This window comes from Bos indicus x Bos taurus, chromosome 15 (assembly GCF_003369695.1).
Source record: "Bos indicus x Bos taurus breed Angus x Brahman F1 hybrid chromosome 15, Bos_hybrid_MaternalHap_v2.0, whole genome shotgun sequence".
NCBI lineage: Eukaryota > Metazoa > Chordata > Mammalia > Artiodactyla > Bovidae > Bos > Bos indicus x Bos taurus.
This window is the reverse complement of record NC_040090.1, coordinates 17,770,382-17,797,156: the sequence shown is the minus strand read 5'-3', so window position 1 is coordinate 17,797,156 and position 26,775 is coordinate 17,770,382. Positions and strand designations below refer to the sequence as shown.

Genomic DNA, 26,775 nt, shown 5'->3' with positions numbered 1-26,775 from the left:
GCTCTTCCCAACCCAGGGATGGAACCCAGGTCCTTCCGCATTGCAGGCAGATTCTTTACCAGCTGAGCCACAAAGGAAGCCCAAGAATACTGGAGTGGGTAGCCTATCCCTTCTCCAGTGGATCTTCCCGACCCAGGAATCGAACGAGAGTCTCCTGCATTGCAGGTGGATTCTTCACCAACTGAGCTTTCTAGGGGGATATAAAATGGTATAGTCACTTTGGAAAATGATCTGGCAATTACTCAAAAGTTTAAACTTAAGAGTTGCTGTGTTATCCAGCAATTCCATTCTAGGATATAAACCCCAGAGAGATGAAAACATACATCCACACCAAAACTGCACACCAGTGTTCATAGCAACATTATTCACACTGTCCAGAATGTGAAAACAACCCAACCAATGCATGGGTGAGTGAAATGTGGTATATCCATACAGTGGAGTACTATTTGGCAGTAAAAAGAAATCAAGTCCTGACATATGCTGCAACAAGGATAATCCTTGGAAACATGTGGAGTGAAAGTCATTCACAAAAGGCCAAATATTGCACGATTGCATGATTCCATTTATATGAAATGTCCAGAATAGGCACATTTTTAGAGAAGAAAAATAGACTTGTTGCTTGGGGCTGAGGGAGATGGAGGAATGGGGAGACAGTGATTGCTAATGTTCTAAAATTGATTGTAGTAATGATCACACAATTCTGTGAATGTACTAAAAAGCACTGAATTATATGACATGTGAATTCTATCTCAGTAAAGCTGTTGAGAGATTATTGTCTGAGTCACTTTTTTTTCAGCCCTTCCCTTGAAATGTCATCGGTGAATAGTCTTTTTCTTTCCCCTTTCCTCTTCCAGCAGGAGTGAAGGTCAGAGGTCTAACGTTAGCCTCTGTTATGGGAGGCAGCACTTTATAGTTACTAAAAGCTCCCTGGGACAGATGCCCTGATAACTGCAGTCTTGAGCAGATCCTGTGTTTAACCTCCCCATTTCTCAGGGTTTTTTTTTGTTTTGTTTTTTCAGCTGCAAAATAGAGGATAATAGTACATACTTCATAGGGTTGTTAGGAAAATTAAATGAGGTAATACATTTAAAACGCACAGGACAACATCCTGTAAATGGTGGCTGCTGTTAGCTGTCTCCTAGTCTGAGAACCATGACTGTTTCCAGCAGAAAGGCAAGGGTTCATGGTGGGTGTAGATTCCTCCCTCAACCCCTCCAAGAGTTTAGGAGACCTTCTGATACTGGTGGAGAAAAATAAGCCACCTGTTCTATAACTAACTGGATTCTGCACTTATAGCAATTAACACTTCCCGGGATTAGTGACACTTACACATTGCAGGTTTCAAAGGGCCATTGCTACCTCTTGGAGTGATAATGACATGCAAATAAATTGAGTTAAATAAATTGAGTTGAGACCCCTAGGTGTTGTTGCCTGGCTGGCTGACTCTGGGCTTTGCAGGGCGACCTTGCTGGTTGTTGACTCCGTGTCTATTGCCCATTCAAGTCGAGGCAAACATATCTGCCTGGAGAGTATGCGACTGTTTGTCCATAGATTCCCAGTAGAAATAAGAAATCAATGCACAGAAGCAATTATGTTTATTGTTATGAAGCAAACTCTAGTTAGCATAACTATCTGGTGCCAAATTAAAATAAAAATAAGGAAATTAAGAGCCACAAAAGAAATCAAGTGTGGCATTTGAGACATACTAGGAAATATACCCCACTTTAAAGTAAATACCACTGACATACTGGTTCCCTTCCTACTTCCGCTTCCCCTTCTGCTTTACCTTTTGACTGTTCTCTTTCTCACGGAGCACCCGAGCTCCTAACTGAAGCACCGTACAAATCGACTCCAGGTATTTTAAAACTAGGTGGACGTGGTCTCTGAGCCGCCTGGTGGGCTGGAGCATTGTTGGAAATCAAAGGGATTGAGCTTTAAATGGCTTAATAAAATTAACACTTCGTGATATCCTTCTCCCCACTGCTCCAGCTCCTCTGCACTGACAGGACCCTTGATAATATACTCTCTGCCAGAACTTAAAAGGCGCGTGGCCAACGAGAAGCAGGCAATGGAGCCGTCACGACTCCCCCACAGCAGCCACACTTCACGTTTCCAGTGCAGGATTGTATTTGACATTTAATTTAGGAGCCTGGGTATCTAGATATAAAACTTTACTGTGATACTAGTGGTAAAAAACCACCCAGAGTTTTATTTAAGGGCCTCTTCCTTTCCTGTCCCCCTCCCTCCCCTTTTCTTTTAGTTCACCCAGGGATCGAACCTGCATCTCCGGCATTGCAGGCAGATTCTTTACTGCTGAGCCAGTGAGGAAGCCCCATAGATGCTTGTATGTATACTTGAATGTAAAATTTGAAAACCGGCCTCTCCCCTGGTTGAGACTTGCATTTAGGCAAAGGGCAAAATCCATCAAGTCTCTGAGTCTCTGTAGTTATGTGGAGAACTGCCATTCAACCCCACGATGTAGCTGATGACCATCCCATGGTTGAATGGCTTTTGTTTTACTTCTTTAGTAGGTGAAACAGATTCTATGATATCACCTTAATTCCCAAATCAATCAGATTAAATACACATTATAATCTCCATTTTACAATTGAAGAAGCAAATATGTAAGAGGTTTAATGACTTGTCCAAGGGCTGGGGATGGCAATCAATTGCCTTTGTGTGATTGCTATACAGAATTAGTATTAATTATAGGAGGTTTTCACTTTCATGCATTGGAGAAGGAAATGGCAACCCACCCCAGTGTTCTTGCCTGGAGAATCCCAGGAACGGCAGAGCCTGGTGGGCTGCTGTCTCTGGGGTCAAACAGAGTCGGACACGACTGAAGAGACTTAGCAGCAGCGGCGGCAGCAGCATTAACTTTTTACTTATAGAAGATGGGTTGGGAATAGTATACAAATACAGTCTGCGTTTGTTCAGACTTTTAGGGGAAAAGTTAAATCAACTGTGCCATGCTTTCCTTTACTTTTATGGCAAAAGAGCACAGACATTGGAACAGGATGATTTTATTCAAGCACTGGAACTTAATTACCTCCCTCATTTGATTTGACTGACCTTCAGTTTAATTATAAAGTGAAACTAATCATAGTTCATCAGGAACTCTATCAGATCTAGTCCCTTAAATCTATTTCTCACTTCTACTCTATAATCATTAAGGATTCGATTTAGGTCATTTCTGAATGGTCTAGTGGTTTTCCCTACTTTCTTCAATTTAACTCTGAATTTGGCAATAAGGAGTTCAGGATCTGAGCCACAGTTAGCTGCCGGTCTTGTTTTTGCACTGTATAGAGCTTTTCCATCTTTGGCTGCAAGGAATATAATCAGTCTGATTTCGGTGTTGACCATCTGGTGATGTCCATGTGTAGAGTCTTCTCTTGTGTTTTTGGAAGAGGGTGTTTGTGACATTGTACAGGAGACAGGGAGCAAAACCATCCCCAAGAAAAAGAAATGCAACAAAGCAAAATGGCTGTCTGGGGAGGCCTTACAAATAGCTGTGAAAAGAAGAGAAACAAAAAGCAAAGGAGAAAAGGAAAGATACACCCATTTGAATCCAGAGTTCCAAAGAATAGCAAGGAGAGATAAGAAAGCCTTCCTCAGTGATCAGTGCAAAGAAATAGAGGAAAACAATAGAATGGGAAAGACTAGAGATCTCTTCAAGAAAATCAGAGATACCAAGGGAATATTTCATGCAAAGATGGGCTCAATAAAGGACAGAAATGATATGGACCTAACAGAAGCAGAGGATATTAAGAAGAGATGGCAAGAATACACAGAAGAACTGTACAAAAAAGATCTTCACGACCCAGATAATCACGATGGTGTGATCACTGACCTAGAGCCAGACATCCTGGAATGTGAAGTCAAGTGGACCTTAAAAAGCATCACTAAGAACAAAGCTAGTGGAGGTGATGGAATTCCAGTTGAGCTCTTTCGAATCCTAAAATATGATGCTGTGAAAGTGCTGCACTCAATATGCCAGCAAATTTGGAAAACTCGGCAGTGCCCAAAGGACTGGAAAAGGTCAGTTTTCATTCCAATCCCAAAGAAAGGCAATGCCAAAGAATGCTCAAACTACCGCACAATTGCACTCATCTCACACGCTAGTAAAGTAATGCTCAAAATTCTCCAAGCCAGGCTTCAGCAATATGTGAACCATGAACTTCCAGATGTTCAAGCTGGTTTTAGAAAAGGCAGAGCAACCAGAAATCAAATTGCCAGCATGTACTGGAACATCGAAAAACCAAGTTCCAGGAAAACATTTATTTCTGCTTTATTGACTATGCCAAAGCCCTTGACTGTGTGGATCACAATAAACTGTGGAAAACTCTGAAAGAGAAGGGAATACCAGACCACCTGACCTGCTTCTTGAGAAATCTGTATGCAGGTCAAGAAGCAGCAGTTAGAATGGGACATGGGACAACAGACTGGTTCCAAATAGGAAAAGGAGTACATCAAGGCTGTATATTGTCACCATGTTTATTTAACTTACATGCAGAGTACATCATGAGAAACACTGGGCTGGAAGAAGCACAAGCTGGAATCAAGATTGCTGGGAGAAATATCGATAACCTCAGATATGCAGATGACACCACCCTTATGGCAGAAAGCAAAGAAGAACTAAAGAGCCTCTTTATCAAAGTGAAAGAGGAGAGGGAAAAAGTTGGCTTAAAGCTCAACATTCAGAAAACAAAGATTATGGCATGCGGTCCCATCGTTTTTTGGCAAATAGTTGGAGAAACAGTGGAAACAGTGGCAGACTTTATTTTTGGGGGCTCCAAAATCACTGCAGATGGTGACTGCAGCCATGAAATAAAAAGATGCTTACTCCTTAGAAGGAAAGTTATGACCAACCTAGATAGCATATTCAAAAGCAGAGACATTGCTTTGCCAACAAAGTTTCTTCTAGTCAAGGCTATGGTTTTTCCTGTGGTCATGTATGGATGTGAGAGTTGGACTGTGAAGAAAGCTGAGTGCCAAACAGTTGATGCTTTTGAACTGTGGTGTTGGAGAAGACTATTCAGAGTCCCTTGGACTGTAAAGAGATCCAACCAGTCCATCCTAAAGGAAATTAATCCTGAATGTTCATTGGAAGGACTGATGCTGAAGCTGAAACTCCAATACTTTGGCCACCTGATGCAAAGAGCTGACTCATTTGAAAAGACCCTGATGTTGGGAAAGATTGAGGGAAGGAGGAGAAGGGGACGACAGAGGATGAGATGGTTGGATGACATCACCGACTCAATGGACATGAGTTTGAGTAAACTCCGTTGGTGATGCTTGAGTAAACTCAGTTGGTGATGAACAGGGAGGCCTGGCATGCTACAGTCCATAGGGTCCAAAGAGCTGGACACGACTGACTGACTGAACTGAACTGAGACTAATCATAACTATCTTTTTATTAATGAGTACCCTGAAAACAGAAACTTTTGAGAGGCAGATAAGAAATAATGGAGGAAGATTTGTTTCATGGCTTTTGGCGGCCTGAAAAGAATTTTCGAAACTGTAGTTATTTAACAGGGCCTGTGGTTCTTAGGTTAGCAGATTGTTAGCTCCTTGAGGAGGTGTAGTAGGGTTTCAGTCAGCCAAAGAGAGCAAATATGATAGAGGCAAGCTGTGACGTTGAGGAGCTGACTCTTCCTTCAGACTCTGTGTAGGTGCTGAGGAGCGGAGTATGACCTGTCCTTCCTGCGCTTTCTGTGCTTTGCGTCTATGTCATGGAAGTAGATTGTATCTAATCTTAACAAACTAGAAAAGGCTCCGTGACAATTTGACCATCTCCTGAAACTGAGGCAAGGAACCTCTGGCTTGACTCCGTCCTCTTCAGTGCTTAGGGTCTGTGAGGAAGTCCTTCCCGGGTTCCTTTGGGAAATTAGAATCTACTCCCGAGGGTATGGGCTCTCTTTCTCTGGGAGAACTGACTGGAGGTGTGTATCTGTGAGAGCTCAGTGGGTACCAAAGGAAAAACCCACGATAAATGTTGCCACCAGGCTCCTCTGTCCATGGGATTCTCCAGGTAAGAATACAGGAGTGGGTTCCATGCCCTTTTCCAGGGGATCTTCCCAACCCAGGGATTGAACGCAGGTCTCTGACATTGCAAGGGGATTCTTTACCATTTGAGCTATGCAGGAAGCCCCTAAATGATCACAGTTACTGTTACCGGGGCCAGCAGAACAGTTCTGCTGATACGTCTGGGTTCCCAGAAAGTACTAAGTTCTTCCCATGTATTATTTTGTATAAACGTCACAGAAATGTCTATGAGAGCCATATTACTAGCCCTATTTTACAAATGAAAAAACTTACCCCTTTCTGAGCTTCAGAAGCACAGAGTTAGCAGGGTCAACACTAAAAGCTGTCTCTATCCCCACAGACTCCACCAGCTTTACCATTCTGACCCTCTGTAGCAAAGAAGGCCCAGAAAACATGAGCCCTGCATCTCAGTGTCCTTTCCTGAGGATTCCTGGTAGCTCGGGTTGTGTTGGTTTGGTGGTCTCTATGGTATGCAGATAGCCATGCATGTCTTTGCAGGAAAGATGTTTGGGTAGAGAACCAGAATGGAGGTGATGGGTGGGTCTTGTTTTGAAATTGCTTTCATCTTCAACAGATAAAATAGACTTTCTTTGTATATTTAAGTCTAAGAGGTTTAAAAATAGTATAATTTCTGTTTAGTTGCTCCTGAAACTTTCAGGGTCAGTTCCTACCTCCCACTTCCTAAACAATGACTCCTGAGGCAGAAGCCGTCTGTCTGGTTTCTGTATATGTTAAGGTAGAAATAAAGCTAAAAACAAGGCGGAGTAGATGCTCTCACTCATATTCATGTTTGTTACAGGTCTCTGGGGACCCATTCTTCTACTTTCACATTTCTACAGGGGGCACCCAGAATTTTTTTCTGTCCACTCAAGCCAAGCATTGCTCAGAAGCTCATGATTGCTTTCTCTGTTGCCACCCTGGAGTCAGGCAGAGAGAAGCATCTTAAGAGCAAGCAGCAGTACCATTGAGAGAGAGCCCGGCATCCCTCTTGAATTGTTCTCTGGTGCATCCAGTTCAGTGCCATGACACCAGGTTCCATGTCAAGTTCTCGTGGCACGAAATTCACAGCAGCCGACAGCATGAGCAAGCAGTCCTGGGAGGAGAGAGTACTTGCACTGACGCCGTAACCGCAGTGGTTAGCTCTCTGTCTCTCATGTCAGGCTGCTTGTCCGGCTGCGGTAACTGTGTCTCACAGGTGACTAGAGCTCACAGTTGCTGTCCCTGTCACAGCTGATTAGCAGATTCGGGTGTTTATTAGGATCTTTCCAGCACCAAGCCTCTAGAAAACATAGTCCTGAGTCTCTAACATTCTGTGTATGTGTGCGCTCATGTACATGTGTGTTTATGTATGTTCAGGAAAAACCACGAAAGGGAGGATATTCAGAAGAAGCCTATTGCTGGGTCTTATACGTGAAGCTGATAAAGAACAATAGAGTACTTAGGCTCAAGTACCCAAATTTATAATCTCAGGAAGAAGCACTCTAGCAGAAATAGAGGAAGGCTGGAGTATTCTAGCTGAAATATGGGGCTCCTGTCCACGAGAATGTGATTCTGCAAGTCAAAGACACAAGCCTAGCTGAAGACTATGTAAGGCAAATCTAAGGTCTAGACACCCAAGAAGGAGAGCTTGAAGGACATATGTAGTTACCAAGTCTGAAAGGGTTAAGGTGGGATTTGAAGTCAAGATTGGGCTTCCCTGCTGGCTCAGAGGTTGAAGTGTCTGCCTGGAATGCAGGAGACCCGGGTTCGATCTCTGGGTCAGGAAGATCCCCTGGAGAAGGCAGTGGCACCCCACTCCAGGACTCTTGCCTGGAGAATCCCATGGAGGGAGGAGCCTGGTAGGCTACAGTCCATGGGGTCGCAAAGAGTCAGACATGACTGAGCGACTTCACTTTCACTTTCTTTCACTTAGAAAGCCAAGGATTCTGGGCCAAGTGGAAATGAGAAAGGAGAAAAAGCTGGCTGAAAACAGGTTGGAGGTAGGATTGGAATCCTAAAGAGTTTCTTCAAATCACTCAGAAGCCCTTTGTGACTTAGAATTTTGTTTCAGAGAATCAGTGGTGCAAGTGAGAGTGGGGCTAGTTTAATGTAGGTGAGTCTAGGTGGGGATGGGGGTAGGTGGAGCTTAAATGGAGTGTTTGAGTCTAGAGAGTGGGTATAGTTATTTAGTGGGGAGTAATGGGAGAGGGTGCAAGAAAGGGGATTCCTTTGTGTAGTGGCAGGCTTCTTCAGCCAGCCTGTGGTGGAGAGACAGGTGTGGGATGGCTTCTGACACTTGGTCAGAAGATAGTGACTGCCATTATGTGCCAGACCCTAAGCAAAGATGTCATAAATTTTTTCTCCAGATATTAAGTCCACCTGTTATCTAGTGGAAAAAATAAAACCTGACTCCAGAGTTGAAAGCCTGGGTGACTGCCTAAACTTTGATATTGTTAATGGGGAGAAGGGAACAGACAGGGTTTGAATGGAAGATATGAAAGAATAATGCTGTGTTTAGAAGATAGACGCAATCAAACTATGTGAGTTCAAGCTCCAGATTTGCCACCTGCTCCGTGTGTGAATTTGGGCACTTTCTTACCCCTACTCAACCTCAGTTTCTTCATCTGTAAAACTGAATAATAAGAATTGCTACCTCATGATATCACTGTGATGATTAATTGAAACAGCATGTAAAGTGCTTAGATTAGTGCCTAATATGTAAGTGCTCAAAAGGGTAGCAGTGACGATGAGGAGGACAAGGATTCCGTTTGATGCTTGATGCTTTAAGTAATAGGAAAGTATCCAGGTAGAGATACACATCAAAAGGAATTGTGAGACTGAAGATGTAGAGAGAAAACCCAGGCTTTGGAGCCATCTCCATTGAGGTGGTAGTTAAACTGCAAAGATGAGATGAAACTGATAAGGAGGAAGTGATGGAGAGAAAGCAGTATTGCCTCCAGAGGACATTTCACAACGTCTGAAGACTCTTGTTTGCATTAATTGGGGATAGGGAGCAATGTATCATCTACTGCACAGAGGCCAAGGGTGCTGCTTCATATTTTACAACGCACAGTTCATTTCCCCCCACAGCGAATACCAACAAGAGATGTAAGTTGTGCCAAGGTTGAAGAACCCTTGTAGTTTCCTCAGTCACAGTCGTCTGGAGAGTATGTGTAGTTTGTGGGGATGAAGCTGATAAACATAAAGCCAGGGAAGTCCAGGTCGCAGAAACCATGGGAGAAGAGAAATTAAACACTGAGGGCTATCAGCAGTGGCATATGGTACAGAGAGGTCAGTCGTGAGAGCAGAGGGAGTCAGCAACCAGTAGAGTCGTCACTGCTGGAGGAGACCCGGAAGCAAGTTTTATGTGACTTTCTAAATAAGCTTGGTGATTAAAGGTAGGAGAGAGGATGATCTCTTGAGAGGGCAGCTTTGCCATAGGAAAAGGGTTATTCTGCATTCCTCTTTACTTCTCAATTTGACTGTATCAGGCTAACAACGTCTAGGTCAGATTCCTACTCCTCTGATGCCCCCTCTTGTTTTAGCAACAAATGTGATTAGAGGCAAATCTGGATTAGTGAATTAGTTCCAAGAGTGTAACATTTGTGCAGCTCTATCATTTTAGAGATAAAAGGGAGACTGAGTTTAGCTTTTCACTTTTAATAGCTCAGGAGCCTGAGGCCCTGAGAGATTCCCTGACTTATCCAAAGTCACGCAGCTGGTTAGTTCTTAAAGACAGACCTGAATGCCATCCCGGCCGCTGATTTCCCATCGCAAGTGCTGTCTTCTGTGTCACGTTGCTTTCCAGTAGTCTCATCCTAGTTCTCAGAGGAAGGAGGTTACTAGATAGAGTGGTTTTCAGTGTGATGACCTAGATCAGGCTGACCTGTGGGGAATCTTTGCTCCATAGCTTACCTGCTGTGTAACACCAGACCAGTGACTTCGTCAGTGGGGCTTCAATGTCCCCTGCCCGTAAAATGAAAGTATTATCGCCTCCCTGAGGATTAAATCAGAAACACGTCTGAGATGGCACTTGGAACACTGCTTGCACGTGGTCCCTCTTAACATCTTCATTATTATGATTCATAAGACCCTGTCTTTGTCACAGATTAAGGGGCAAGAGAATGTCCAGTGACAGAAAGCAGGCCAACATTAGACATGCCGTCTGAGTCACCCGGCCTTGCTCCTAACTCCGTCTCCTACTCTGCCATAAGAGCAGTGTAGTGAGGGTTTGTGTTGCTGTAGTTACACAAGGTCTTAAAGCAGATATCTTTCCACTGTATTGTGGTGATGTCTATATGTCATTGATGTGCCTGGTATTTCTCAAAAGTCAGTGACTTCACACTTCAGATCACTCACTGAATCAGCTAATTGCTGCTGCTGCTGCTAAGTCGTGTCAGTCGTGTCCGACTCTGTGCAACCCCTTAGATGGCAGCCCAACAGGCTCCTCTGTCCCTGGGATTCTCCAGGCAAGAACACTGGAGTGGGTTGCCATTTCCTTCTCCAATGCATGAAAGTAAAAAGTGAAAGTGAAGTCGCTCAGTCGTGTCCGACTCTTAGCGACCCCATGGACGGCAGCCCACCAGGCTCCTCTTTCCATGGGATTTTCCAGGCGAGAGTACTGGAGTGGGGTGCCATTGCCTTCTCTGAATCAGCTAATTAGGCCCTGACAATTTTTAGTCTTCCTGTCTATGAACACGGACTGTCTTTACATTTATTATTTTCTCTTTTAATTTCTTTCATTATAGATTTCCTTATACAGATTTTGTACATGTTTTGTTAGATTTATACCTAAGTCTTTCATTTTTGGGGTGCTAATTTAAATGGTATTGTGTTTTTAAATTCAAATTCCATGTTCATTGGTGGTATAGATAGGAAATTAATTGACTTTTATATATTAGCTTTATGTCTGGCAGCGTTGTTATAACTGCCTATTAGTTGGGGAACTTTTTTTTGATGATTCTTTCAGATTTTCTGCATAAATAATCATGTCAGTTGTGAACAGAGGCTGCTTTATTTCTGCCTTCTCAACCTGTAAACCTTTTATTTCCTTTTGTCTTTTGAAAAGGAGAAGTAAGATAAAACGTCCTTGTCTTGTTCTTGATCTTAGCTGGAAAAATCCATTTCTCACCACACAGTATGACATTAACTGTAGATTTTTTTGGTACACTTTTTTATGAAGTTGAGAAAGTTCTTCCCTATTTCTAGTCTGCTGAGAGTTTTTATCATACATGGATATTAGATCTTTTCAAGTGCTTTTTTTGTATCTATTGATATGGTCATGTGATTTTTCTTCTTTAGCCTGTTGACTATAGATTAGATGAACTGATTTTCAGATGTTGAACCAGCCTTGCATACCTGGGTAAATCCCTCTAAGTCATGGTATATAATTCCTTTTATACATTTTTGGGTTTGATTTGTTAATGTCTTATTGAAGACTTAACTTTCTTTGAGCCTTATTTCTTTTTAAAAATTACTCTTAAAGAAAAATTATTACACATTATTGTAGAAAATTTGAACTTAAAAGTAAAAAAAAAGAAAAGAAAAGAACTCTTTATTCCAGCACTCAGACATAACCTGGTGGCTCAGATGGTAAAGCGTCTGTCTACGATGCGGGAGACCCGGGTTCGATCCCTGGGTTGGGAAGATCCCTTGGAGAAGGAAATGGCAATCCACTCCAGTACTATTGCCTGGAAAATCCCATGGACAGAGGAGCCTGGTAGGCTACAGTCCACGGGGTCGCAAAGAGTCGGACACGACTGAGTGACTTCATGTTCACGTTCACGTTCAGACGTAACCACTCTCCGACATTTTGATGTGTTTGTTTTGCTGTTGTTGGTTAGTTGCCAAGTTGCATCTGACTGTGACCTCATGCCCGCCAAGCTCTTCTGTGCATGGAATTTCCCAAGCAAGAATCCTGGTGTGTGTTAGTCACTCAGTTATATCCGACTCTGCAACCCTGCAAACTGTAGCCTGCCAGTCTCCTCTATCCACAGAATTTTCAAGGATTGCAACCCACCCAGTCCTGGAGTGGGTTGCAATTTCCTTCTCCAGGAGATGGTCTCAACCCAGGAATCGAACCTGCATCTCCTACATTGGCAGGCAGATTCTTTACCGCTGAGCCACCAGGGAAGCCATGTTTATTCTAGTCTTTATAATACAAATAATAACTGGAACAGTAAATATCATTATTACTTCATTGAGTGGATACTTGAAATAACTAAGTGCTAGCTGAGGTAGCGATCACATGGTACTCTTAACAAAGTGAGGAAAGAAGGTAAAGAAGACACTAACGACTACTTTTGTCTAGAGGCTTCCAATGATGAGAAAAATGGTTTGGGAGGAGATTAAATGTTCATTTTAATAACCTTTTCACTATTCTTCTCAATAACCCATTGTGAAATCCAAGCAATCCAGGCTTCTAACCATTGTCAGGAAAATTTCTGTCATCTCTCAGAACGTTGGTAGTAGAATGTGGTTCATAGTTTTGAGTTTTTTTTTTTTTTTTCATAGTTCTTATCTGCTATGCTTCTAAAAGTGTAGTGAAAGTGTTAGTCACTCAGTCGTGTCCAGCTCTTTGCCACATCATGGACTGTAGCCTGCCAGGCCCCTCTGTCCATGAAATTCTCCAGGCATGAGTACTAGAGTGGGTAGCCATTCCCTTCTGCAGGGAATCTTCCCAACCCAGAGATTGAACACGGGTCTCCTACATTGCAGGCAGATTCTTTACTGTCTGAGCCACAAGGGAAGCTTCTGTTAGATAACTTTCCAAGCCTTAGGAATGGACAGTTGTTTTTTTTCATAAATATTGGTTATTCCCCTCATACACAAAAGACACAGGAGATGGGAGATCCAGGCATCCACTGAAAAGGACTCTGTCCTGCCTGCTGATGAAGCTCTTCCCTTGTCTGCCCTCACTGGAGCTTGGCAGAGGTTTGCAAGGAGCTCTCTTGAGGCAAAAATGCCAGAATAATCCACAGGCTATACTGGCAGCCTTAATTTTGAGATTCCCTACCTGGTACTTTCCGTGGACACTGGCATACTGAGAGGGTACTGTGTTTTGGGAGTGAGGACAGATTACAGCATTGAAAAAGTTCCACTGAAACCTTTTTTTCTTTTTGGAATGGGCTGCTTTAAAGTTATTTGCAGGAGATTTGACTAATAGAGCAAGTATTTCTGGAAGCTTCAATCAGGATAGACTCAGATGTGTTGCTTTTGTGTAGCTTCCTGTTCCTGACCCTGTTCCATCTTTCTCAGTTCATCTCAGCAACACTTTTCTGGAACAAATCTTTCTTAAGCCATCATGCTTTCTAGCTAGTATGCTTGTTGTTTTTATAATCTCCTATAATAAAAAGTAAATAAAACCTTGGTTTTATAGCTAATGAGGAGTTAATGACTTCCAGTTCATGTCAAACCCATTCAATGGTAGTGTTTCCAAGTACAAGCTCTTAATTCAGGGTTTTATGTGTTTCATTATGTATATATAAAATGCCAGTCTGCATACCTCTTGGGTCTGGTCTGGCTTAGAAATGTTAACTATAAGAGCATATAGAAAGTACCATGGGATGAGACTTAACTCTTCAAATGTACATCTTTCATCCCAAGATTCACTTTGGGGAAATAATGTCCTAGTGGGGATAATAACAGAAGCAACCTGTTAACAGCAGAAATATCTCAATTAAGAGGAAATAAATATGAAGAACTTGAAGCAGGCAGAAAGGGATCCTTGGAGGCAACATGTTACAGCAGAAGGTACCCCAGAGCTAGACCAGAGGAAAGTTGGTTTCTAAACCATACTTTGTGACTGTACCTCTCTGGGGCTTTTTTTTTCCCTCACCAGAAAGTTGGACTCAGCTCTAGTAAGAGCAATCAGATGTTTACTAGTTAGTTCTGACCATTCACAAATAAGCCACTTATTCTTTGATATTACAATGCTGTGTTCAAGTAATTTTAGAAAATGCTATTTTTTTTTTCACCGAATACACCGATAAGAAAGATATATCAACTTGCGTATAACCTAGAGCTTTAAAGTTTTAACAACTTAGGGACCAATCAGTTGACCAAAGAGAGCAAACTCTTCTTATGGTTTCATTTGTGCAGGGGACCCAAGTTACTCAGGTGCGATTTTCCTGGAGAGCACCTGCAGTGCCCCCGGAAGCACTTCAGGGAGGAAGGGGAGGTTTTTCTTTTAACCAGAGTGGTTTTACTTTGGGCTCTATTACACTTTGGGGTTCTACATTAAGACTTTGTTTGGGGCAAGGGAAGTTCTGTGGCTTTAAAAAGGTGTGACCATTACTAGTAGATTCTATAAGAAGGAAACTTCTGCATCACCAGTCTTATCATTCTGTGATACATCCGGCCTTCTCTCTTCTTTGCTTATGAAGAACTTTCTCTTTTGACATAACTTGCGTGTAGTATAGTCAAGAGTATGAGACCATCACTGTCATCTTTGGGAAGCTGTAGGATAGAGGCTACCTAAATTCTAGGAAGCCTACTAGAAATGATGTCAGTGGCCCCCAGCTATCAGTGCTGACGTGAAGGGCAGGTTGCTCCTGGAGAATTGTGAAGTTTATAGCAGGATGGTTTTGATGATGGGGTGATGAAACCTGAAAGGACGTTTTGAAAGCTGTTTCGTTTCTGCCATTGATAGGGGTCCTTTCTCCAGAGTACTCAACCTGTTAACCTACCAGTGGCCTAATCCCCCAGGGAGTCTCTCCTTTGGGCTCTAGATTTAAACGCATGCCATGACCCAGAAGTTTGTTCTTGCCATTTTCAACTAGGCTGGAGAATACCTATTGTTGATTAGTAGAGAATCAGAGTGAGAAGAAGGCATAAAGGTTTGATAAAGTATTCTGCCTTCAAATATTTGGCCTAATCTCTATAAAAATTAATTGCATAAAATAAAGGTTGAAAAACCTATGTAAAGTAAAGGAAAAGAGATAATTTAAATTTTAAAAACCATGATTTATTCACCTACTGCAATGTAGTCCCCACCTTTCCTGACTGTGATGTCAGCTTCTTAACTTCATATCACATGTGTATGTGATGTCTAGTGAGGTAGGTTCAGTTCAGTTCAGTTCAGTCGAGTCGCTCAGTTCATTTCGGTTCAGTCGCTCAGTCGTGTCCGACTCTTTGCGACCTCATGAATCACAGCACGCCAGGCCTCCCTGTCCATCACCAACTCCTGGAGTTCACCCAAACTCATGTGCATCGAGTCAGTGATGCCATCCAGCCATCTCACCCTCTGTCGTCCCCTTCTCCTCCTGCCCCCAATCCTTCCCAGCATCAGGGTCTTTTCCAATGAGTCAACTCTTCGCATGAGGTAGCCAAAGTATTGGAGTTTCAGCCTCAACATCAGTCCCTCCAATGAACACCCAGGACTGGTCTCCTTTAGGATGGACTGGTTGAATCTCTTTGCAGTCCAAGGGACTCTCAAGAGCCTTCTCTGTAGGTTACAAGTCAGTTTTTATTATGCTCTCCATTTTTAGTCACTTGGAAGAGCTTTTCTTAGGAATTTAAAAAGTTTATGCCTTAGTTAAAGATTTAGTCTCTAAAGAGAGGTCTTATAAGACTAAATTTATTTCAAGGGTAGGGATCCAGATTCACTGATAAATGATTACCATAAAGCATAACACCCTTGAAATATATACACTAAAAATAAAAAGGAATTATATAAATAAACACATCACAGTTCTCAATCTGATAAAGAACTTGGAGGGACATTAATAACATTTAACACTCCTTCTCCCCTTTTCTTTAGCACTGGGAGAGTACCTGCAAAGAGTATGTGAATTCATGAGGGCTTACGTCACTTGCCGTGGATATGGATATGTGTCCTGCAGGCCTTATTTTGCATTGACGTTTTTATGGCAGTGTTACAAAAGCTGCTTAAAATATCAAGCCTATTTCAGTTTTTAAGAGGCTAATAGAAAATGGCCTCATCTTCCTCTCCTTTAGTCTTTTTCTCTCCCAGTCTCCTTTTTAGGTTTTCCCAGTTTGACTTCCCTTCTGACAGACTGTTATAGTGAACAGAGCACCAGACTGGGAGCGAGAAGATTGGAGAACTCAGTGGCTCCTACAAGATTACAGCTGGGTCTGTTTCCTTATCTGTGAAAGACAGGGGTTCACTTAGATGACGCTACTTTCTCTTTCAGCTTTAAAATTCTCTATTGGTTTTTGTACTTTTGTCTACTGTTCTGCCTCTTCCCTGTTTCCTACCTCAGCTACTCAATATGCATAGTTGTTTAAAAATACTCATAAAATAAACATGGTTATGAAGACACATCAATAGGTGTAGTTGCTGGCAAGATATGGTATTTAGAAGTTCAGATTTGGTAGTTTCTCATTTTCTTTGCCTTATGCCCTAGCCAAATGCAGCGGAGTTATATTTTATTTATTCTACACAGTTGTTGCAAACTAAAACAATAATATATTTCACTCATCAGAGAGTAAAAATTTAGAGACTTGATATTATCCACTCTTGGGGGAAGTGTAGGAAAATGCATACTTCACACACTGTGGGAATGTAATTGGTGCATATTTTTGGAGGACATTTTGGTAGTATCAGTCAATAGTTTTAGAATATATATCTAAATTGATTCAGTGTTTCCAAAGGTTTCTAAAGAAATTCATATGCAAATATTAAGAGGTATGGCCATTGATGTTCATTGCTCTCCTGTTCATAAAAGCAAAAGTTTGGAAATATCTTGTATTTCTATTAAGAAGGGAAATATTTAATGGATATATTTATTCTTTTATCTCTCTCTATATAGATGTCCATATCTATATATACCCATATCATACAGACATTAAAAATAATACAATGAATGAAGTTGTTCTGTATATACTAACTTTTTAAGTAGGAAATCAAGACACAGAACCATATGTTCACCATGATCCATTTACATAAAAGCAACGTAATTGTCTGTATGTGTACAGTATACTTTGTTTTACTGCGGTTCACTTCATTGTGCTTTGCAGACACCGTGTCTTACAAGTTGAAGGCTTGTAGCAGCCCTGCGTTGAGCAGTACTCTTTTCCCAACAGCATATGCTCACTTTCTGTCCCTGTGTTCACGTTGTGGTAATTCTTGTAGCATATCAAACTTTTTCATTATTGTGTCTATTATGTTGTGATCTTTGATCAGTGATCTTGATGTTACCATTATAAAAAGTTTATGACTTGCTGAAGGCTCAAATGATGGTTAGCATTTTTTAGCAATGAAGTATTTTTAAATTAAAGTATATATATATTATTTTTGTAAACATAATGCTCTTGCATACTTAATAGACTACAGTGTAGTATAAATATAACTTTTATATGTACTGGGAAACCAAAAAATATGTGTGACTTTTTATTGTAATATTCACTTTACTGTGGTGGTCTAGAGCAGAACCTGTGTGTCTCCAAGGTATGCCTGTATATGTGTGTGTATGTATATACACACACACACACACATAATGACCAGAAAGGCATGTATAGACTGTTAACTGGAGAAGGAAATGGCACCCCACTCCAGTACTCTTGCCTGGAAGATCCCATGGACGGAGGAGCCTGGTGAGCTGCAGTCCATGGGGTCGCTGAGAGTTGGACACAACTCAGTGACTTCACTTTCACTTTTCACTTTCATGCATTGGAGAAGGAAATGGCAACCCACTCCAGTGTTCTTGCTTGGAGAATCCCAGAGACGGGAGAGCCTGGTGGGCCGCCGTCTATGGGGTCGCACCGAGTTGGACACGACTGAAGTGACTTAGCAGTAGCAGCAGACTGTTAACAGTAATTACCCACTGAGGAGGAAAATGGTATTGGGAAAGAGAGAGAAGAATTTCTCTCTCTCTCTTTTAATATACACAAAGAATCTGTCTGCAATATAGGAGACATGGATTCAGGCCTGGGGTGGGGAAGATGCCCTAGAGAAGGAAATGGCATCCCACTCCAGTATTCCTGCTGGAAAATCCCATGGACAGAGGAGCTGGAATGGCTGCAGTCCACGGAGTCACAAAGAGTCAGACACGACTGAGCAACTAAACAACAAGAACAGTACCTATTAAATTTTTAAGAAGTAATTATGTATTAATGATATGAAAACAAAAAAGTAAAAAGGAAGGACAAGGAGTCACTTCCTAAAGAATGAAAAAAGCAGAAAGAGTAGCAGGAAATTCATCAACAATATCTGAGAAACATAGTTCAGAGGATATTCCCAAAACTTCGGGATCGGATAGGACCCACGGTTTGTGTTTTGGCCAGGGCTACCTAGCATTTAGAATAATAGCCCTACTCTCCCATTTCTTTGCATGTCCAACGCATTCTGACTTGTCTCTGTTCTGTAGGTAACCCGGGACCAGATGAAGATGTTTATACAGCAAGAATTTAAGAAAGTTCAAAAAGTGATTGCGGATGAGGAGCAGAAGGCCCTTCATTTAGTGGACATCCAGGAAGCAATGGCCACAGCTCATGTGACTGAGATACTGGCTGACATCCAGTCCCATATGGATAGATTGATGACTCAGATGGCCCAAGCCAAGGAACAACTTGATACCTCTAATGAATCAGCTGAGCCAAAGGCGGAGGTAAAGGAGAATGCCTATAATAAACCAGTAGCATGAAAAATAGGCAGAAACTGACTGCCCTATTTGTTAATTATGGAAATTCCCCCATTTTAGTCCCTAAACATGAATGGATTGAAAGCTTCAATAGGACATAAGTGTTTAGACTGGTGTATAAACCAGTTTGGAGATGTTGGCTGCTCGGGCCTGCACTCAAAAACTACTGCTGCTGCTAAGTCACTTCAGTCGTGTCCGACTCTGTGCGACCCCATGGACGGCAGCACACCAGGCTCCCCTGTCCCTGGGATTCTCCAGGCAAGAACACTGGAGTGGGTTGCCATTTCCTTCTCCAATGCATGGAAGTGAAAAGTGAAAGTGAAGTCGCTCCGTCGTGTCCGACTCTTAGCGACCCAATGGACTGCAGCCCATCAGGCTCCTCCATCCATGGGATTCTCCAGGCAAGAGTACCGGAGTGGGGTGCCATTGCCTTCTCCGGCGCACTCCAAAACTAGGCCTAGCAAAATATGTGTCCACTGTGCCTTAAAGGAGTGTAGTCAATGGGGCAGATACTGTTCCCAGGTAATGAGGGAAGCCAGAAATCAGAGCCAGAGAAGAGGACAATTGACAGATTCCCAGTGATTAAATGAGCCTATAGATAAAGTCACCATGGGGATGAGAACTGGGCTGAATGAGAATGTCAGGAAGTGAGCATAAAGCAGGCCAAAATAAAAGACTGGACTCATTTTGTGAATAGTGAAAGGTGTCTCCAGCTGGTCTTTTTATGAAGCTAATTGCATAAATTGGGGGCGTGACTGTTGGATTGAGGGGCATGTGGGCTCAGGCATTGTGAGGATCAAAGATAGCAGTGAAAGACTCAAGGTAAATGTTAAGTGACAGTTTTAGTCACTACATTCATTGTTATTTTGTAACAATAATGAAAGAATCTTAAGACATTTTACCAAACAACATATTCAGGCATTTAGAATCTATTGTTAAAAAAAAAAAAAATTAAGGTGGCCACTCTTTTAAATGCATGTGCTCAGTTGCATCTGACTCTTTGCGACCTTGTGGACTATATCCTGCCAGGCTCCTCTGTCCATGGAACTTTCCAGGCAAGAATACTAGAGTGGGCTGCCATTTCCTACTCCAGGGGATCTTCCAGACCCAGGGACTGAACCCACATCTCTTGCAACCCCTGCATTGGCATGTGGATTCTTTACCACTAGCGCCAGCTGGGGAAGCCCACGTGTAAAACTTATATTTCAGCCACTGGAGAGAGGCCACTGTTGATGAGGTTTCATACCATTATGTTGAAAATTCTGGTTAAGCTTATGCCAAGTAGGTTTAGGGCAGGCCTTTCTAGAAGAACACCTAGGAGAGTCCCGTGAACTTTCTAGTATACCTGCTAACTCAGTGAGCTCAGCCTTAACGTATAATTTTTGCCTTGGCCCAGGAGAGCCCAGCCACAGAATAATGCAGCCATTAAAGCAGCCAGGGTACATCTAGGAGGCGGGTACTGCTGGTGTCGTCCTGACGGGAAACGTAAGAGACCATTGTTTCACTCATCTAGAGTTCTTGATTAATTTTCATCAGTGTGTGAACAGAAGAGAGGAGCACTTGTTCTTTTCATTTCATCCTCCCCAGAATTAACAAAGTGTGTACCTAAATACAATTCTAGATAGGTGAGAGAGCATGTTATATTTATCATTTCATTTAATCCTTATTTCAGTGTTCATTGTATCCATTTTACAGATGGGCTGTTGAGATGCCAAGAACTGTAGACACTGACCGGGTGTCATTTAGTTAGCAGAAAAGAGCCAGGATTCAGTCCATCCTGTTCCCGTGCTGTGCTTTTTCCTACCAGCTGCCAAATGTCCTGTTTATATCTGTGGGAAGAATAAGGAGAATCAGTGTCCTGGACCGCTTTGCATTCCTAAGACCCTTTACTCTGTGGAAATGCTCACTGTGTGTCTTTTTAAAAATTAATTATAAATAATAATAAATTTATTTTTAAGTAAATTTATTTAAAATTTTTCTTTAATAATGGAGTGGACTTTGTGTCCAAAGTCCAAACAAACAAAAGGTTCAGCCTTAAGAGATCATTGACATAACTCTGTCCCCAGTTGCAGCTCAGATTGGACCCTTCACATTTATTCTGTGTGTAGATTATTTTTTTTTTTTCAGAAATAAAGATTCAATTTTGAAGAAATCGCCCTCTCTTTTATTTTCATTTCAAATAAAGAATTTAGCCCCTCGCCAACATTAATTGTCCTTTAACTACTTGAGTAGCTCAGTTTCACTATGCTTGTTAACTCCGATGGAATGGCTCTTAGGGGTGCAAAGATGACAAGCCCTAAGGACCAGGCAATGGACATAGTAAGCTATTAAAAATGAGAAGTAGCATACATCTGGCTAAAGCATTTACACAAAGCTGTTATTCTCTAATAGCCACTCATTCCAGCTAATGTGGTAACTTACTGATCAGAGCAGATTTCCAGTACCTCTCTTTCACTCAACAGAGGAATTATTTCTTCTCTTTGCATTGTATAGGTTTTTAAAATTTTCCTGAATTTTTATTTTGATCAGAAAATCTTACCCAACCCTTTATTATGAAAAATTTCATAACATTTGCTATACATAGCAAAGTTGAAAGAATTTTATAGATAACACCCATATACTTGCACCAGGATTCTGCCATTAACAGTTTACTGCACTCGATTCATTTTATGTATATAGCCATCTTTCCAACCTTCTATCCTCAGTTCTTGTTCGCATTTAAAAACAAATTGCACGTCTGGTTCCGAACAAGATGGAGTAAATGCATTTTCATTGCACTCATTCCCACCAATCACAGCAGAAATTCCTAGACAAAATTCTGAGTCACCTACCAGAAGATTCTCAAAAGTGGAGAAAAGATGGCAGACTGACCAGGGATCTTGGGATATGAGGAGCCACACCACAATGATTTCCTTGAGGGGAACAGAGGCAGGGTTCTTGCTTCCTATGTATCCTGGCCTGGGTGTTCTGCAAGCTAGAAATACTAGTGAGCACAGACAAAAAGAACATCTGCAAGAGAAAACCTGCTCTCTAGCCAAAGGACTTGGTAAAGGGCAGTTCAACTGAAGAGAAACCCTTTAATCATTTCTGCCTATTCTGGATGAATGGGCATGGTGTTTATAATAGTGACTTTAAAATTCTGATCTGATAATCCCTAATACTGTGTCTTCCTGTTGTGGAAGGCACCATGAAAAAAGCTGCATCCTTTCCCAGCCCCAACTGATACCACAGTAGTGGAGCCAGTGAGGGACACCCTATTTTACACCCTCACCCAAAGTAACGGGGTGTCATTTTTTCTCCATGGAGTCTTTAGGTAAAAGTTTGTATCTATCCCTCACAGTAATTAAGTAATGCCTACCTCCTATGGAGCCTGAAGGTAGAACTCTGACTTCTACCACTCCTTTGCAATAATAGGAAGGAAATAGCAAACTATCCCCTGTGGGGTTCTCTGGTGGCTCAAATGGTAAAGAATCCACCTGCAATGCAGGAGACCTGGGTTCAATCCCTAGGTCGGGAAGATCCTCTGGAGAAAGGAATGGCTACCCACTCCAGTGTTCTTGCCTGGAGAATTCCATGGACAGAGAAGCCTGGCAGGCTATACTCCATGGGGTCTCAATTGAGTGACTAACACTTTCATTTTCATATCGTCCCTTCCATGTGGGGACTGTAGTTGGAGATTTAACGTCTCCCTCTCACCCTGCATTAACTAGGCAATGCCCCTCCCCAGCTGACTCAGAGGGTGGAATCATACCTTCCCCTTTTACTTGGTAGTGATGAACTGGTTCCCCTCCTCCTCCTGAGCTAGCACTGACAGAGACTAGACTGGAGCTCTGTCATCTGAAAGAAGCGACCAGAATGGCACTGCAGAAGTTTAATAAACTCAAATGACATGTGAACTATAAGCCATAAAAGTGATCTAGGAAATGTGTTCTGAACCTAAACAGGTTGACAGTCTTCTAGAATAGAAGATATAATTAGTAACCGGATCTTATAATGTTTAGGATATAGTCCATAGTACTCATTATACCAAGAACCAAAGAAATCTCAATTCTAATGAGAAAAAAATCAGGAGATGGCCACACCAGGAAGACACAGTACTAGGGATTATCAGACTAGAATTTTAAAGTCACTATTATAAAAATGTCTCAATAAGGAGTTTGTCGGGCGTTTGGCGGGAGCAATTGTTAGTGGGTGTCGCTGTCATGTCTGGTCGTGGCAAGCAAGGCGGCAAGGCCCGCGCCAAGGCCAAGATAAAAAAAAAAAAAAAAAAATGTCTCAATAAGCAGTAACAAATGCTGGAAACAAATGAAAAATATTTTAAAATCTCAGGAAAGAAATATTAATACAAGATATAAAGAAGGACCAAATGAAAGTTTAAAGCTGAAAAATACAATGACAGACATGAAAAATTCACTAGACTGGCTCAATGGCAAATAGGAAATGACAGGAAAGAATCAGTGAATTTAAGACACATCAATGGGCACTCAATCTGAACAAACAAGAAAAAAGATTGAAAAATAATTGAATTGAATCTCAGAGATCTGTGGGACAATAAAGAAAGCTCTGACATATATGTCACTTGTCCAGCAAGAGGAGGAAAAGGAATTTCTAAAATTTGGTTGAAAAAATATAAACCCAGATATTTAAGAAACCAGATGAACCCAAGTGAGATAAACCTAAGAAATCCATACCTAGACTCATCAAAATCAAACTTCCAAAAACTTAGGACAAAGAAAACATGTTGAAATCAAAGAGAAATGACATTAGACATGGAAACAATAATTCAGATGAACATGATTAGAAGTAAGATATTTTTTTTATATCCACTGAAATTATTAAGTGAATCTCTTCCATTCTGGTGTGATGGCTGATTACTTTGGTTAATTTTACAATGTTGAATCTTGCATTGCAATACTAAACCTTGCATTCCTGAGATAAACTCCCACCTGCTCATTATGTATTATCTGAGTTCAATTCATTAATATTTTGTTAAAGAGTTTTATGTCTGTGTTCAGAGAGAGATGTGAGGTGAAAGTGTTAGTCTCTCAGTCATGTCCAACTCTTTGTAAACCCATGGACTGTAGCCCACCAGGCTCCTCTGCCCATGGAATTCTCTAGGCAAGAATACTGGAGTGGGTAGCCATTCCTTTCTCCATGGGATCTTCCTGACCCAAGGATTGGACCTGGATCTCCTGCATTGCAGGCAGATTCTTTACTGTCTGAGCCACCAGGGAAGCCCCCTTCAGAGATGGATATTCATTTGTAAGTTTATATTTTTATAATGTCATTGTCAGGCTTTGGTATTAGGATAGTGCTGGCCTCAGAAAACAACCTGAGAAGTTATTTCCTCCTCATCTATTTTCTGGAAGAGTTTTTGTAAGATTGGTGTTATTTCTTCCTTAAATATTTGGTAGAATTTATAAGCAAAACCATCTGTCGTAGAGTTTCTTTATGTGAAGGTTTCTGATAGCCAATTCAATTTCTTTGATGTAGACCTAGTCAAAATTTTTCATCTTACATTGATTTGAAATGTTAAAATTGGTTGTAATTTTCAAGAAATTTGTCATTTTCACCTAAGTTGTTTTAGCTTTTAGTATAAAGTTGTTCATATATTTTCTTATATTTTTTAATTGTCTATAGTCTCTAGGGACAGAGGAGCCTAGTGGGCTGCCGTCTTTGGGGTCGAACAGAGTCGGACACAACTGAAGTGACTTAGCAGCAGCAGCAGCAGCAGCAGTCTCTAGAATAGTAATCCATCTTTCATTTCTGATACTGATAATTTGTGATTTTCCTTTTATCCTTAATCAGTCTAACTTATATTTTATTATTTTTTTAGTCTTTTTAAAGAACTGACTTTTGGATTTGCTAATTTTACTCTTTGTTTTCTATTTTACTTGCATCTGCTTTTTTCCTACTTATTTTGAGTTTACCTTATTCTTTTTTCTGTCTAAGTAGATTGTGGATTTTACTACTTTCTTCTTTTATGTAAATTTTTAGAGCAATACATTTTCCTCTCATCACTGTTGAATCATACAACTTGGTTATGTTGTGGTTTCTTTATCATTCAGTTTGAAATATTTTTTCATTTACCATGTGCTTTCTTCTTTTTGTTCATTGATTATTTGGGAGGATATTGTTTAGTTTCTAAATATAGGGTATTTTCCTACATACCTTGTTATTTCTAGTTTAGTTTCATTGTCAACAGAGAACCTATTCTGAATGATTTCAATCATCTAACACTTATTGAGGCTTGTTTTATGACCAGTCATATGGTCTTTCTTGTTGAATGCATATGCACACCTAAAAAGAATATATATTCTGTAGTTTGAAGTGTGGTGTTCTTTAAATAGCAATTAGGAGTTCAGAAAATTTATGTTTTTACTGATTTTTATGTCAAACTCAATCTATTGCTGAGAGAGGGATGTTACATTTCAAGTATGATGAGGGATTATCTATTTCTTTAATTCTGTCAACTGTTCTTCAGATATTTTGAAGCTCTGTCACTAAGCAAACACATATTTATGATCGTTGTATCTTCCTGATGAACCAGTCCTTTAATCGTTATGAACATTCCCTTTTTCTCTGTTAATGCTCTGTCTTGATATCTATTTTATCTAATGTTAGTAAAACCAGTTTAGTGTTATGCTTACTGTTTTTGTGGTTTATCTCTTTCCATTCATTTGCTTTCAATCTGTCTATATTGTTAACTTAATGTCTCTCATAGACAACATGTAGCTGGGTCTTAGTCATTTATCCATTCTGGTAATCTCTATGTTTTAGCTGAAGTGTAATGTCCATTAACATTTGATGTTATTATTAATATGGTTAAATTTAGGTCTGCATTGTACGATTTGTTTTCTGTTTTTGTTCTTCTCATTGTCTTTCCTTGCTTTCTTTTGGATTTTGAAACATTTCCTTGAATCCCATTATAATATATCCATTGGCCTTCTAGCTCTATTATTTTGCATTGTTTTTTAGTGGTTTCTGTAAGGATTATAGTATGTATCCTTAAATTTTCAGTTTACTTAAAATTAATTTTAAACCGCTTCACATAAAGTGTAGAGAGCTTGAAACTATATAGGTCAACTGACCCTCTTTCCATATCCTTTATTTTATAGTTGTCATATGTATATAATTTATGTATGTAATAAACACTGCAAGACCTATAATTTTAGCTTAAAACTGTGCTTTTAAGGAAGTTAAGAAGGAAAAAGATAATTTCATGTCGTGTGTGCTTGTGTGTATGTATGTAGAGTTTTTAAGCAATTTTGTAGTAATAGTTGCTTAACTCTAAATTTAAAGTTATTAATATAAACTTAAAGCAGTTAATTTTATAGTATTAAAAATTATACCTCAATAAAGCTGATAAAAACAATGTCTAGGTGTCCTACCTGCCCAAGTGCTATTTGCTTTTTTTCATAAAGATTATTCTAAAGCCAGAAAATTATTTGCCAGTATAATATATAGCCAGCAAAATATATAGCCAGTATATTTTATTTGATTCCAACTTAAGGCCTTTTCTTTGAGAGTTTGAGTTTGCTCTTTGGAGTGGAATGTGCTATTTCCAAACCATACTCATACTGTTTCACTTACAAGGTCCAGTTTCAGTCTCTTTTTAAGTGAGGAGGATAACATTTGAAGAAAGTTGAATGTAGAATCCTTTTTTTATACCATTTTTAAACTGAAGTGTAGTTTACAATGTTATGTTTCAGGTGTATGTCAAAGTGATTCAGTTATATAAATATATCAAATTTATATATATAAGTATGATATATTTATATAACTGAATCACTTTGATATATATACACACATATATGTTTATATATATATATTCTTTTCCAGATTCTTTTCCATTATACATTATTATAAGATATTCAATACAGTTTCCTGTGCTATACAGTCAATCCTTATTTTTTATCTATTTTATATATAATAGTATATATCTGTTCCTAGAGTAGGAAATGACAACCCACTCCGGTATTCTTGCCTGGCAAATCCCTTGGAAAGCGAAGCCTGGGCAGGCTGTGGTCCATAGGTCGCAAAGACTCAGACACTACTGAAGCCACTTAGCATGTATGCAAGTATGCATCTGTTAATTCCAAACTTCTAATTTATGCCTCCCCACCCCTTTACCATTTGGCAACCGTAA

At 40.5% G+C, this 26,775-nt stretch overlaps 1 protein-coding gene across 5 annotated transcripts in view; it reads left to right on the top strand.

Annotated features, from left to right (window-relative positions):
* Positions 1-26,775, top strand: part of TRIM44 (tripartite motif containing 44) — a 113,995-nt gene that overhangs the window by 26,286 nt on the left and 60,934 nt on the right. For 3 of the 5 annotated variants that reach the window (XM_027562660.1, XM_027562661.1, XM_027562659.1), the window contains exon 3: positions 18,354-18,593. The exons of 1 other annotated variant lie outside the window; for it this stretch is intronic. In XM_027562660.1, the coding sequence (XP_027418461.1) occupies positions 18,354-18,593 (240 nt within the window). Of the gene's footprint in view, positions 1-18,353; positions 18,594-20,321; positions 21,689-26,775 lie in introns of those variants that run through there. One more of the 5 variants, XM_027562662.1, reaches the window with a different exon arrangement.